This window comes from Aphelocoma coerulescens, chromosome 3, assembly GCF_041296385.1.
Source record: "Aphelocoma coerulescens isolate FSJ_1873_10779 chromosome 3, UR_Acoe_1.0, whole genome shotgun sequence".
NCBI lineage: Eukaryota > Metazoa > Chordata > Aves > Passeriformes > Corvidae > Aphelocoma > Aphelocoma coerulescens.
In genome coordinates this window covers 44,676,420-44,691,184 of record NC_091016.1, presented here as the reverse complement: position 1 = coordinate 44,691,184, position 14,765 = coordinate 44,676,420, and the positions used below count along the sequence as shown (strand labels likewise).

The 14,765-nt window shown below is 36.4% G+C and overlaps 1 protein-coding gene across 5 annotated transcripts in view; it reads right to left on the bottom strand.

Annotated features, from left to right (window-relative positions):
• BIRC6 (baculoviral IAP repeat containing 6) overlaps positions 1 to 14,765 on the bottom strand; it is a 179,454-nt gene that overhangs the window by 49,913 nt on the left and 114,776 nt on the right. For all 5 annotated transcript variants that reach the window (XM_069010018.1, XM_069010020.1, XM_069010022.1 and 2 more), the window contains 3 exons: positions 12,717 to 12,934; positions 10,267 to 10,431; positions 8,160 to 8,328 (listed from right to left, as the gene is read on the bottom strand). In XM_069010018.1, the coding sequence (XP_068866119.1) occupies positions 8,160 to 8,328; positions 10,267 to 10,431; positions 12,717 to 12,934 (552 nt within the window). The remainder of the gene's footprint in view (positions 1 to 8,159; positions 8,329 to 10,266; positions 10,432 to 12,716; positions 12,935 to 14,765) is intronic.

Here is a 14,765-nt window from a genome sequence, read left to right as displayed (position 1 = left end):
TTTTAAAAAGATCAAAGCTCGCATGTTTGTCAGACCAGATTTACCATTTGCTTTCTTTTTTCTAGCTAGCTGCCAGAATACTGGTGAAGGTATTTGCAGGAAAAATGGGGACCTCTGCCATCACAACACTGGAAGATGTAAAAAAGAGAGAGGAGAAAGAGGAAAAAGAAGAATCTATTTTAGCACTGCTTGGGATTATTGGAACTGTGCTCAATTTATTTGTTATCGTTTTTGTGTACATCTACACTACACTTTGATGACATTTTTGAGTATCAATTGCACAGAACAAAATGCAAAGACCTGCAATGGTAAGAATTGATTTCTAAATTTAAAGGAAAAAACCTTCCACTCTCTGAAAAGAGTATCAGAAACATTCCAGAGTGAAGTGTCTGGCTAAGGGTGCTGCATCAATGACTGCAAAGTGTACCTATGAGCCCAGCTAGGGTGCTAAATTACGTAAACGAAGGCGGACAATGTACAACTTCTCATTGGTAACAGATGAAATCCAAACAGAAGGATCAGAGATGGCACCGTTTTACTGCCAGCAAACAAGCAAGACAGAAATGTAGGCAAACAATGAAAATAATCAGAACATAGAAGGAGATAAACTAAATATATAAATAATTATAAGCAAGTCCCATGCTTTCTATGGTTTTGTGCAGTATGTCTCTTCATAGCTGAGACCAGAAAACAGGCAAAAGGGTTTTTTATTTTTAGGCCACCATAATTTAGGCTTATAACTTACACTAATGTATAATAAGTGTGGAAACAGGAACACTGTTATACTAGAAGTTGTAATATTATTAACAAAATTTTAACTATTGACTATATTCTACAGCATTTTTGTTAGTCTTGTGGAAAGCTGGAAAAGGTTAGATTTTCTTGCCTTTACTAAATCTGTATTTGAAATCATCGTGCTATAATGACAATGTGCTTTTCTAATTAAAAATACTTTAAAGTGGTGTGAAAAAATAAAGAATAATTTCAGTACTTCTTTTAAGACATATTAATAATTCAGTGACACACTAATACATATTCTCTAAATGAAAAAAATCTTAAATTACATTTTCTATATCATCATTTTTAGAAGGTGTTTACCAGAAGCCAAATACAATTCTCATGTTTTCACCCTGATGCTTATTTTCAAGTAAAACATATCATGGAAGGATTCACAGTGTTGCATGGAAAACAGGTTTAAACTTTGTCTAGAAGACTGTACTCTTCCCTTCTGGACCAGGTCCTGAAGACATTTTCCCTTTTTGCACTATGATTGAGGCCCAGAATTGCAATTCTTAAGCATACTTCATGGAACACACAATTGGGCTACTGAAATTAGTGAAACAATATCCACATTTTAAATTAAATCTACATATGCCTTTAAACTAGATCCAAAGCTGCAGACAGTCTGAGACCATACAAGTTTTTGTATACATGAATGTATCTCACATGTACCTTATAACGAAAATGACTTTTGAGATCTTAGGATTAAAAACTCATTAAATAAATAACATGAAAAAAGTAAAAATAAACTGATTTTAATAAATACTTTTCTTACTATTACATGTGCCACAGAGGAACAACAGAGCAGCTGCATTTCTGAAAATCAGCTGTGTTTCTTCTAAGGCTACAAAACTACATCCAGCTCCTCCATAAAATGACGTGCAAAAAAATGCATCCCTTACATAGGTGATAGCTGATTACTGTATAGAATTTGGTGACTGCTAAACCAACTGAGCCTTTGGAAGTCCCTTTGAAACCAGTAGATGCATAGAATAAGGTCAGAAATCTAGATCAGAATGAATTTGGCAACGATATTTCAGTGAGTTGCAGAAACACACTGTAACACTGATTTATGGACATATGAGGTGGAAGATGGTATATTCTGGTTTTGCAACTCTGAGTCAATACTGGCTCAACTAGAAGAAATGATAAACAGAGCTGAGACTCTGTGCACTGGAAGGAAGCACATGCAGACAAGAAAATTTAGTTACTAGCAACAGTCTTCAGCAAGTCTCTATTAAATGTATACTTATTTTCAGTATATGAAGCACCAAAGCATTCTGTAAAACTAAGCTACATTCTAGATAAGTTAGGCAGGTTACTAATGTTTATTTAAGACTACAGAACAGATATTACCAGTATTAGTTTTTCCATGTACTTCTTATATCTACATACTTACAGATATTATTGCATTAAATCTCATAATACAAGGCTATTTGAGATGGGTCTCTAAAATGAAAGATTACAAGAATCTGAAAAGTGAAATTCAGGTAGAAATTACTGCTGTTTATTTGGATCCTGAAGTTATTTAAAATTTGTCAATTCTGTGAAATAAATAAACAGTTTTATTTCATATCATTTCAGTGCATAGCTCTCTTCTCGAAATCGTGATTCAACTAGTACATCAGCATTACAGTGAAATACTGCACCTTTCTTTGTAAGCTTTTCAACAGCAAAACAGACAAAATCCAATCCCAAAATTATAACCGAATGTGGCAAAGGGTCAGCATGATTCTTTTACCAATGTATGAGCTCATGAACATTAATGAAGACTAGGAGAATTTTTAATTTCAGTAATTATATGCTGTCTATCTAAACTGCCACTGTAACTGTACTTCTAATTTCATTTATAGCAAAGGCTTGGACCCTTAGAGGGAAGTCCCAGGGTAACATTATCATTAGATTGCCTCAGCATACGAGTTACATTTTGTTTTAAAACAGCAGTCTAATGTTCTTTCTTAAAAGGTAGTACCTGTGGGCTATACTCCTGTGGACCCAAGTCTAACTTAAGTTAAATGAGCTCTAATAAACAGCTTTGGGACTTACATGTTTAATCCAATATATGCTTAAGAATTTCACCAACAAAAAATATCTTAATAGCAGCTACCTCTCAATATACACAGCAAAAAGTCAATAGTCTAGGGAAAAGCAGAGTTCCATGATGATTCAACATTTACACTGCAGCAGTACCATCACACCTTCAGCGATGGATGAATAAAGAGCTCAGTGTACTTGCTTCAGAGTACTCAACATACTCTACTCAGTGGGACTGGACTACTTGGCAGAAAGTAAAACACCACCATATAATGCCTTGAGAATAAGTACGATTGCTAGAAAAGAAGTACTCCTATCTTCAGCAGACCAGCTAGTGTAGTTCATGGTCTGAGGCCTGAACAGTATGACTTTAATGGACTCAACTAACACAGGTACATCAAAAGAAGCAGAAAGAATGCAGCACATTCACATTCAACATACTTGGCCACAGTACTTACTGAGGTATTTGGCAGAAAGATAAAGCAGCACAACATTAATGAATCCCCAAGTCCATGATGTGGTAGTACTTGGTAAACTACGAAGGGTGCATTGGAAACAAATACTGGACTCTTATCAAGTGGAACACACTGGTCAGTAAAGACAATCCTTTTGGCAAAGCCATCCTGCAGAAATGCTTCACCTCTTCTCAGCAGACAAACCCAGGGAAGACTAAGCTCATATAACACTACAAGCTATGCTGACCACATCACACGGCATCTTTGTCCACCAAAGAAGGAAAGGTGGCTAAGAAAGGAGTATGCAAGAAAACCCCAGCTAAAATTACAGTATCATCTGCTTCCTGTAAGCGTGGAAATTCAAACAAGGAGAATTCAAGCAGAATTCTACAACTTGCTATGAGGTCTGTTTTCCAAACAAAAGGTAACAAACCTCTCTCCATGTACTAGTTCAAGGACAAACCAGTACAAAACTGTGTTTTTTATCATGAAGAGACTACCTAATATTGCAGTACTGACAAATCCCAACTTCACTCGGCTTCTTACTGTTCAAGCCTATTAAAAAATAGTCCCTGTCCTAAAAGTGAATTGATTGTCCTTCTGTTTCATGATTCCTTTCCACTGCCTGGTCTCTATAAATCTTGTTAGCTACAAAGACTATTATAAATACTGCTTTCTTCTGTCCCACTTGCAAATACTAGCTTGTATTAGTTTCCATAAACTTACCAGTCAAATAACTCCTATGAGTATCAGCAAAAGCAAGACCTTCAAGACAGTCATGTACGGTCACACATTTGCTGGGAGCCACTTGTACAGTGCTGATTTTCTTGCTGTGCATTTTGTTCAAGAAGAGAAGTGTTCACATATTTGGAAGAGTCCCTACAGCAGCAATTATTTCAAATGAAATGTGCTGTATACAAGACAATAGCGAAAAGGTTTTACATGACAGCTCTTGGTGGGAAATGTGCATAAATGCATGGTAGTGAATACGTGCTAGATGTTCCATGATACAGAAGTTAAAAACTACATCAATTTTACAAATGTAAATATGAGTTAAGTCTTAGGAATAAGCACAGGTATAATAAAAAAATCTCACTGTGTTGCAAAAATAAACTTTTTTCATTTACAGAATGAAAGATAATAAAAGCCACCATAATGCCATAACAAGACATGAAACAAACACCAAAAAAGTGATCAAGAAATGGTGAGGATTACAGCAGCTATTGCCCCTGGTGATGAGAGCTATCTTGCATACTAAGGAAAGTTCTTCAAAGACAGATAAACCTTCCTTCTCTACAAGAAAAAAGCAATTACAGAAATTAATTAAAGTGGTCAGTTCACAATTTTCAAGGACTTCACAATCACCTCACTTTGATGCAGATGCAGCTGCAGAACGTATCAGAGCAATCTGGTTTGTACTGATCTGGTTCAAGGTGAGGTTTCTAAAAGATTAAATGCTATGTGAGCACTGCTTGTCTGATCAATACTCCTTTTATCTCGAACTATATAGATAACAATCTTGTCCGCGTATGTTTTGGGCAAATTAAGCAGAATGCCAAAATAAACTTAAGCAACAAAAAACCCAGATAGATTTACAACTGTGACATGGGCCAATCTGCCGAAAGAGCTTTGCAAGCTGGATGTGCCAGACCTGTAGCTAATTGAACATGTGTAAACAAAACACAAAATTCCCATCAATACCAGAATACTTATTACTGTCTTATACTACCACAGAGTTACCAGCCTACTGTGAAATGAAAGGAAAGACCATGCCTGCAGCTTCATTGCACATACCTCTTTATCAAAACTTTTTCTCCCCCTTAGTTTTATGTGTGTATGGTAGATACACATAGATATGTGAAGATCACTGTTATTCCAACAATTACAATGATACCTAAAATCTAGCAGAATACCTTCAGCATAAAGGTAACCTTCAGCTGGTCCCATCAATACTCATTTAAATCTGAGAAAGTTATAGAGGTGCTGAAAATTGCTAATTTCTGTCACCATTGTGCTGGGCACAGCTTGTTCCTGCTCAGGTGCCAGAACCTGAGAACATTCTGTTAGCATTCTAGATGCAATATCCTAATTTCTCAGTCTAGCATGTTACAGGAAGAATAGTTACCTGCTTCTTCCACATAAAAGTACATTTTGACAGCAGAAGTTGCACCAGTCTGAAAATTAGAATACCATATATGTGTGCATTACTACTGATGCTGTTCTCTTTTCTACTCTCCATAGGCTCCCGTTCAGCCCTACTAGAGAAGAAACCAGTACTCAAGATAGTTAAGTCTGAAATTAGACAAAGCTTTATAAGGAAAGACTCAAATCTGTTCAACTACATTGCATTGGTCTTCAAGGTTTTAAAAAATCAAATAAAAATAGTAGTAATAATGAAAAAATAACCTCCGTATTTGAAATGTCTGAACTATAAACAGATTAAGTGAATTTTTCAGTCCCACGAGCATTGTACCAGAGCCTAACATAGCTTCAGAGCTTCTCAATCTGCCTCTCTTGTGTTAGCTATGCCTCCTGACACTCAAAATCAGTGACACTGAAAGCCCCCACATCAGGTGTAACTTGCACTCATTAATGTGAAAATTATCTGTCTGCCTTTCAACTCAACAGTACTTACTGCACTGGAATTATGCCCTGTTATCACTAAGATAAACTGTTTCCAGGGATTCCTTCCCAACTAAATGCATCTGGCTCAAATATTAACAAAGAGAAGACATTCTTTCCAGAAGTCATCCTTCTTGCACACTTCCCTTTCATACTGCTATCCTATTGTGCTTCCAAAGATGAGCTTGACTGATGCAAGCCTGCAAAGCTTTTCTTTTTTAAATCCAGGAGAACATTGTTAATTACAGTGTTATATACTTATGAACAAATACAGCAGGAAACATTTACACTGCTTGGATCAATCAAAGGATAACCACCATCAGAATTTACAGTTCTAAATTTCAGTAGAAATAACCCCACTCTTTGTGAACTTGTAATAGAGTAGTTTTCATTTTTTTCTCTGAAAAGCAAGGTTTTGCTTTGCTTTAATACAGTTTAACTGCTACATTGCTTGCCCTTTCCTAATTGCTAATGCACAGGCACAATGTTTCAACACCTCCTGCCAACCACAAACAACAGTAGTTCAGCAGTGGAAAACATACCTAAAATGAACATGTCTCACCGGAACTTTGCCTTTTCTTTGTACTTTGGGAAAACAAATGGTCCCTGAAAGCCAAACTAGTCTGAACTTCTTGCCACCAGCCACATATCTCATCTCTTCTATCAGTATCTGACTGTTCTTTCCCAGTTAAAGGTGACTTACACAGACAGATACATTCTTCTGTTGAAAACAGCAAAAAGCAATTTCAGCAGCTGCGATTCATCTGTAACTCAGGATCAACTGCTTCATCCTTTAGATAATATGGCATTTTTGCCAGGCTTTTCAATGACTCCTCCTTTTCCTCAACAAAGAAGAATTTGAGTATCTGTTAGAAAGATTACTTTATTCTTTTACTTTACCATTTCCTTTATTGTTTTACATTGTATTTTCTATTGCAATAATGAGCTTGGTCTATCATTAGTTCATTTTCCTCACTGCAGTATGTGCAAAACAGAACCAACAAATTCATTGCAAAATTAGGGTGAGGTGTCAAACTGCAGACTAGCAAGTGAAACATCTCTGTATTTTTATTTTTACTGTAAGACCCCAGCAGACTTTCTGAACTAGTTCCATTCCATCACACAAGATTATGTAATGCCCTAGTTAGTACAAATTGAAAGAGCCACATTCTTGTTCTAGTCCTAAGTTGCTTTGCAAATACTTAACACGGGAATGATTTTCTTTTTACCTCTAACATAAAATACATGCTGCAAGTCAAGAAGCTATAACATTGATTCCTGAATTCACATCATCACACCCTCCAACTGGCATCCCGAAGAACTGCAGTAATGTGACAAAGACATTTATCAGTTGCTTCGAAAATAGGGCAGGCAAAATAAGCTCCAAAACCAAATTACTCAGATTTAGAACAACTCCTCCAGATACTTAAGGATTAAATCCATCTTTAAAAACAAAGTAACTTAATAAAAATCCAACTGAAGGCTCATCTCCAAACTAAAGCCTGTCATCTAGTGAGACTGAACATAAATTACAAACCCAGTCTGCTGATTTTGCCATTAGTTCTGCACAGGCATTTGCTTAATTCATACTGCTTCACACCACCTCATAGAACTGAAATGGTTTCCTCAGAAAGGTACAACATACCAAATGAAAACTATCAAAGCATCTTTGTTTTAAAATTATGAGCAGAAATTTGATGAATTCATAGAACTCATTTGTTTTTGCTTTAAAATACCCAACAATTTATTTTGTTCCTATATATTTGAAATATTCTGCAGTTCTGGTAAGAGGCTTATTTTTGTATTTCCTAAATAAAGGAAAAAAAGCTTTGACTGAAGTAGAATTGCCCTACTATATGCAACATTTACCAAATTCAGGCATACATTTCCTCAAATTTCTTTAAAATTAACATTTTTCTTCACAGTAAGTTTCATGGTCTTGTATAAAGTACTCCCTCTCTGTGCATCTTCTGTAGAAGAACTAACAGGTAAACTTTTCAGAAGAAAACACCATCTTCCTGTTGGTTTCAACAGCCGAAGAAGTGAACTTCAAATTTAAAGATATTGCAACAAACGTGAGCATTTCAACAAGATCCGGCCAGATGATTCTATTTTATTTTGTTTTCTAAGGTTCATGTGAATGTTTCATGAGTAAAAATACTACTGGCAAGTGCACTGAAGCTAGCAAGAACTACCTATTGCTTCTACAAAAACTCATTTGACAGAAGTAAGCCAGCTTTGGTTTTGAAGGAGACAAGGGCACATTACCTGAGTCGTTGCGGAGGTACGATGACATTGCTGGGATGAGACAAGACTGACTGAGCAGCTCTAGGAGAACGGATGGAAGAGCACTGCTGTTTTGGCCTCTCCCCTCATGGCTGGTTTGAGTCTCTTCATTTGATGTACTCCCTGCAGGATTTATGTAACTGGCAAGAACCTGAAATACACCAAAATATTTAATCAAAACTGATTTATTTCAGTCAAAAGAACTTTGACTTTCCTTAAGATACATGCCCTAACACTTCACTAACTGTTTTGAAAATTCAGTACTGGTATTAATTTCAGCAGTCCCAAAGATGTTTCAGAAGAATTTCTATACAGTTACTAGATTATTCCAACTTTGGCTAACGATAAAATTAAATAACTATTACAATTCTGAGTGATTTTAAGAGATCAGTTAATATGAATTTTGACAAACCTGCTGGAGTTATTCAAAGCAAGTTTGCCAGCTCAGACCACAGAGACTGCAGCTGACCAGTCCCTTTCACTTTAGAACACCAAGTACACCAACTAGCAGTAAGACTTTTCTTCAACTGCAAATGCTTCAAATATTTTTGTAACTTCTTTTGGGATGGGACTTCAGGGTTTCAAGATGAAACAGTAAGTTATGGTGAACACAACAGTCACCTGGAGGAACAACTACTCATGAATACGGCTCTTATCTGAGTAAACAAAGAGCAGCCTTCCCCTTGCTGATGGTGGGAAGGCACCTCCTGACTGCACACCCACCTGTCTCAAGGGCAGCTGTGGCTGAGTTCACAGGCCCTTACCATGTGTTGTAGTCATAAGCATTTCTATGGGTCTGATTTCTGCAGCTGTACTCTCAAACTAACTAACTTGGAGGCTTGACGGGCTGTGTTGCTTGAAGTCCCAGGGACTCTATTCACCTTTTCACCCCTTTCTCTTTTCTTTCATCCTCCCTCTTTCTTCTGACCTCATTACCCATGGTCTTTTGCTGCAGCATCTTATCAGCACTCTGTAGAATAGAATTTCTCTAAATCTTTCTAGAGCAGGGACCAAGGAAAGTCTGCTGTTCAACTGACTGACATGTTCAGCAAAATACTACTTCCTTCAACTGCTGAGTGCCCTAAGCAAATGCCTCCTTACTTCATGACTTACCACATTCACAGCTAAACTTCTGCCTGGCAGAATACAGAATACTGCCTGGAAGCTACGCTGAGATTAATTTAGGTGATTTTTCTCTTTCTTGAATAGAAAAATGCTTTCGGATTTTATTTGTTTTGATATATTTATTTGAGATATGATGATTATGCCATGTAATCTGTGACTTAAATAACTGACATCAGAATGGTATCTTCATCAGTCAGGGTGTGGGCATTTTCAGCATTTCATCTCCTTTGTGCTCTAACCCCAGCAGGCTAGCTAATGCTTTTGAACTGCAGGTTCTGTGAATTAAACTTTTGATGGCTAGATACAATCTCATATTCCCTACACTGATCCAAGATAACAGGGATTGACTGGATTTCATAATAGACTAAAAAGCCTGATTATGCAGGATTTTCTTCTCTTTAGATATTTGGAAGACATCAGAATTTTACTAAAAGCTAGATGTTTATTGGCGAACTACTATTGTCATGTAACTGACATACTCAAGATTTTCTAGTATGTATGAGTGAGATTTTGTTATATTGGCATAACACATTGATGGACACTAGTATCAACTATGGGCACTTCCTTAAAGCAGAGCAAAAATATGCAAGAAATGAACAGGTAACACTGTTTGGCACACAAAACAAAATGCCTATTCCCCTATCCTTCTCCTTTAATGGACACTCTACTTTTGACTGAGTGCAGTGCTTTTGACAGAGGTGTGTGACAGCTCGAGGGAAATGCCTGGTTCACTTTATCTTCAGAATTCACACCGAGGTATTTTATGCAGCAGCCTACTGACATCTGAAAATAGCCTCGCTCAAAGTATGACCTATATAATTTTCCATTAATACAGTTGTTCACAAATAATTTTTGCCCAAAATATTATAACTACTCTGCTATGTGACTGACAAAACTCCAGTTTTCTTATCCAGTCCTAATGCTTTAAGTGCTTCTCATTAATCAAAATTTCATAATTACACACCTGTAGAAGGCAGGTCACATGCTCTTCTTCTAGTCTCTGCTTAGTCAACGCTTGTTCAACATCCCATCCTGAAGCTGTAGAGCCTGTTCCAAAGCCTGTACCCTTAGCCCAGTACAACTGCTGTTCCTCTGTTGATGCAGTATTGTGTGTACTTGACACCTGTGGCTAAAGTTAAAAAAAAAAAAAAAGAAAATCACCATTATTTCATGATTTCATCTTAGTAGTGTTATCTTTAAAAAGCCTTTGTAATGCAAAAGAATGTAATCCCAGTTTATTAACTTTATAAAGATATCATCAGGATCCAGTGAAATTCAAAGCTTTCCATAGGAAAGACTGCCACAATATATGGAGTTCTGGTAAAGGTCAGCAGTAAATTGTTGAAAGTGGTTCTTCAATTTGACCAGTAAGCCCTTTGTTGTTCTCTTTTAAGATACTACTACTGCTTAAATGATGAAAGGTATTAAAATGCTACTTAATCAATATAATTCTAAATATCGCAGCTCTGTAATTATTGCTGTTTAACACCTAGTCAAGTTTAATAACAGAATGAGATGAAGGGGATGCGAGTGGAAATGTTATCATGAGAACAGAACTGAAACACTGAGATGCTCAAGTATTTGCTGATTTTGAATAAATGCTCCAAAACAGCAAGAGGAGTAAGTTACGTGTATGGCTCTGACACGTGATCTGTGTCACTAAAATACACACTACCTCCTTAAGAGGGAGGAAAGGACGCATCCTTAAAATTTTCTGAGAGAGCATTTTCCCAGCAGTGCTTGCACAGCTTTTACCAATGGTCTGCCTCAGTGATTTTACTAACATAACTCCAGTAATACTCTGCTTAGCCCTCATGAAACTGTGGAAGCACTTACACTAATTTTTGAAACTTAGCAGGTCATTGGTGAAAAGGATGTAGAAAAAACTCTAATAAGCATTTTTTAACGGATGCTTTACTATTTACATATTTAGCACCCTAAACAAGAAACTTGTTACTTTCATTACTTGGTGACAATTAGCTGGAAACCACACCATGCAATATTTTTTTTATGGCTCCAAAAGGTTTCATTTTCTGTTCAGATCTTCTTCAGTGATATTGTTAAAGACTGTATTTTAAAGGAAAGAAATTATGTACAAACAAACTGCAATGGTAAAAGAAGTTATCACCTGTGAAGTATCATCCTGACAGTAGTCTGGAATCATCTTTTAACTTTTACACTGGGAATGTAATGTGTCTTGGTGATGAAACAGCTGTGTGGTTATTTTCATGTAGACATTACTCATTACATCACTCATGAACATGTAGTGCCTTTAACACTCAAGAGGACTGTCATAAGTACTGAATTAAAGCACTTAAGGGAGAGTCTGGCCCCAGAAATACAAGCCTCAGTGCAGGCCTGATGGATCTCTAGTTTCAAGTTACTATCTATCACTTGATAGGCATGAATTATGAGAAAGCAAGCTATTTAAGGGGTCAGGTATTATTGAAGCAGAAATAAGAATTAATGGTTGCCCTTTCCCTCCAAACATGCAAAAATGCTAAGGTGTTAATGTGTCAGCAGCCTGATACCCCATTAGAAGTAGAATCTCTCAGCTACCCCTTGGATTTGATTAGCCATTAAAGTGAATTATTCTCAGGCACAGCTTCATCTCTTGGCTCGCTCAACCTTCATCAGTATCAGAGCTGCTAAAATACAGACAGACCTACATTTTGCAGCTACTAATCCATATTCAGCCACCAGGAACTGTTTCATGCAAGACTCTACCAAAACAATGCTAAAGAGGGAAAGTCATTCATAGTTTTTCTAAACACTTTTATAGACAATTAGTACATTATGCAGAAATGGTAACTTACAATCCTAAAAACAAAATCAGAGTACACATATTCTGAATAGAGGGTGGTATAATATGGGAAATACCGTGAAAAAAGTTGGATTTTTGAGATTAATTTGGGATCTTGAACTATGGAAAATTTTTGTCTTGAGATCTCATTTAAATATCAGTACAAAGACAGTAACAAAAATCATTTCATTAATTCATTAATTTTCACAACTCATTTATATTTGTGAAGCATTTGAAAGGAGAGAGTTTGTAACCAAGAGTTTAGATGACGGGAATGTTAAATAAGGTCATGAGGTTGTGCTATCTAATGGGTATTAAAGAACCACCATTCATTGAGCATTATGCCTGTCCTGAATAAGAATGCCTTGTGAAACAAACTACACCTCAATGCTTCAAGACAAGCCTTCTTTCTCTACTTTCATGAAAAGCTTACTTTCACGATTACTATGTGTATTTGCAACATGCAGGGACAATTACCTAATCAAGTACTTAATAATTATTTTTAACGTCTGCAAAAATTAGGCTACAATGAAAGCAATGAGATTATTTTCTTTTTTATAGTTCAAACTCTTAGTACTTCTGGGTGGTACACACAGTGCTGATAACCCTACCTCTGCCTGGTTGGGACTAGAGTTGGGCACTCTTGGTGCGTGGTGGCTCAGAGCAGACAGACAAGCCAGGATAAGATGGATGGCCCCGATCTCCAGTGCCATCCTCCTCAGCAGCACTCCATCATCAGTAGTCAGCGGCGTCGTGCTGAACAAACTGCGCAACACATGGAAGGGCAGAGTGGGAAGCACGTTTGCCGAAGGAGACTGCAGGATATGACCTAGGTTGAAGAAGAAAAATATCAAACCCACATTTTCTTTCAATAGTTCAATATAGCCTATTAATCTCTGCAATAGTTTATGAACATACAGAAATCTACTAAGGACTTAAGCATTCACATACAGTAAAGCTAGCTAATACTATGTTTCTCTTCAAAAATTTCATCATGAGGAAAGTGTAGAATAAAAAATGTTTCTTCATTTTATTAATGGATTTGGTTAAGAACCAAATTTTGAAAATCTGATTTGCCATTTCCAGGGAGAAAACTGGTTTGGAAGGTGGTTCGGACTCTTTTTTTTAAAAAAAATACATATATGTTTTTAATCATTCCAAATATAGCAAGGTAAAGAATGCATGTGATTAGCTTATAGCAGCTCAGCTGACAAGCAGCAGTAGTAGTTTATCATATGTAGGATTCATTTTTGGGATTCATGTGCCCAAACTGTGCATGAAGTCACTGACACAAACCAAGTGTCTATAGTTGAATACATGGTGAAATACTAACAATTTTAATTAGATGAGTTGCAAGTATTAATTTTGTGCTACAATTACTTAAAATTTTTAACCCCTTTGCATATGAGGAAAAATTTTCTTTTAAAAGCCACATTCAAATAATGGAGTGACCTATCAATGCATGATACTCAGATATGGGAAACTGTCTCAATTTTTTCCTATATCTAACAATACATTTCACATTCCTTCCCCAGTGCATACATAAATAGAGACAACTGGAGATGCTTCAAACAGTGAAAATACTTTAAAATAGCCAACTCTGTCCAGAAGTTTGCTTCCTATTTTAAATATTTTATTTTCTCCCTCACTCGTAAGAGTTTATCAGCTATATCATCATCCAGAGATCTAAATTGAAATACATTACAAATACATATGCCTGAATTTTGTGTATATGTATCTACACACACACATACATACACGTTTTAATTCATATCTATCTGATACTCTTTGTAAAGACAATAACAAGAAAGAATCAAAAGTCCTCTGACTGGGTCATCATAAATAAAATCAAAACCTGGAAAATAAGTCCATCTGATAGAATTCCATAACTGCAGGTATAGCCAAATCAAAAAAGAGAAAAGCTAAACATTTGCCCATTATTTATCTTTGCAGACAACTGAATCCGTGTTTAATCTATAAGCCATGGATTTATAATTGCAGCTCTTCATATTATGCAAGAAAGTAATGACAGTCTACATGTGTGAAAAGCTGCATTTCAAACAAAAAAGGAAGATACTAATAGTTTATACACAGAACTAATGTGGATTACTGTGTACAACTGAACCCACATTTTGAAGAGTTGAATTCAGACATTTGGCTTAAGGAATAGAGAAATTGACTGTTTAGTCCAGCTAAAACAAAGCCTGTGAGGGAAGGTTATTCCCATCAACAAATGCATTGGAGAAAGAAGAGCTATTGGCCACAAATTGCATAAGAATACAGGCTGAAAATTAAAGCAGCCCCTACCCATCAAGAAAATTATGTTCTGGAACTGTATTCCAATAGCAGTAGTGGCTGCACACACACACACAAAAAGAAAGCAACCCAAATTCTGAAGGTCTCTTTATAATAAAAAGAAAAGAAGGATATAAAAATTGCCTGCAGCACTAAGGGAGTGGGACTACTCCAGAAACTGCATATAGTTCTTTAGTTATTTACCACTCAAATTAGGTGGATGTAAGCAGCTAGATTGAATTTTTATTGCCCAGTTTATTCTCGTCTACTGTCCTGCACCTAAATACCAGAGAAATAAAAAGATAAACAGAAGGGAGGGCAAACATGACTCTTGGTTTTCCAGCTGGTCTTATGAGGTCCATGTT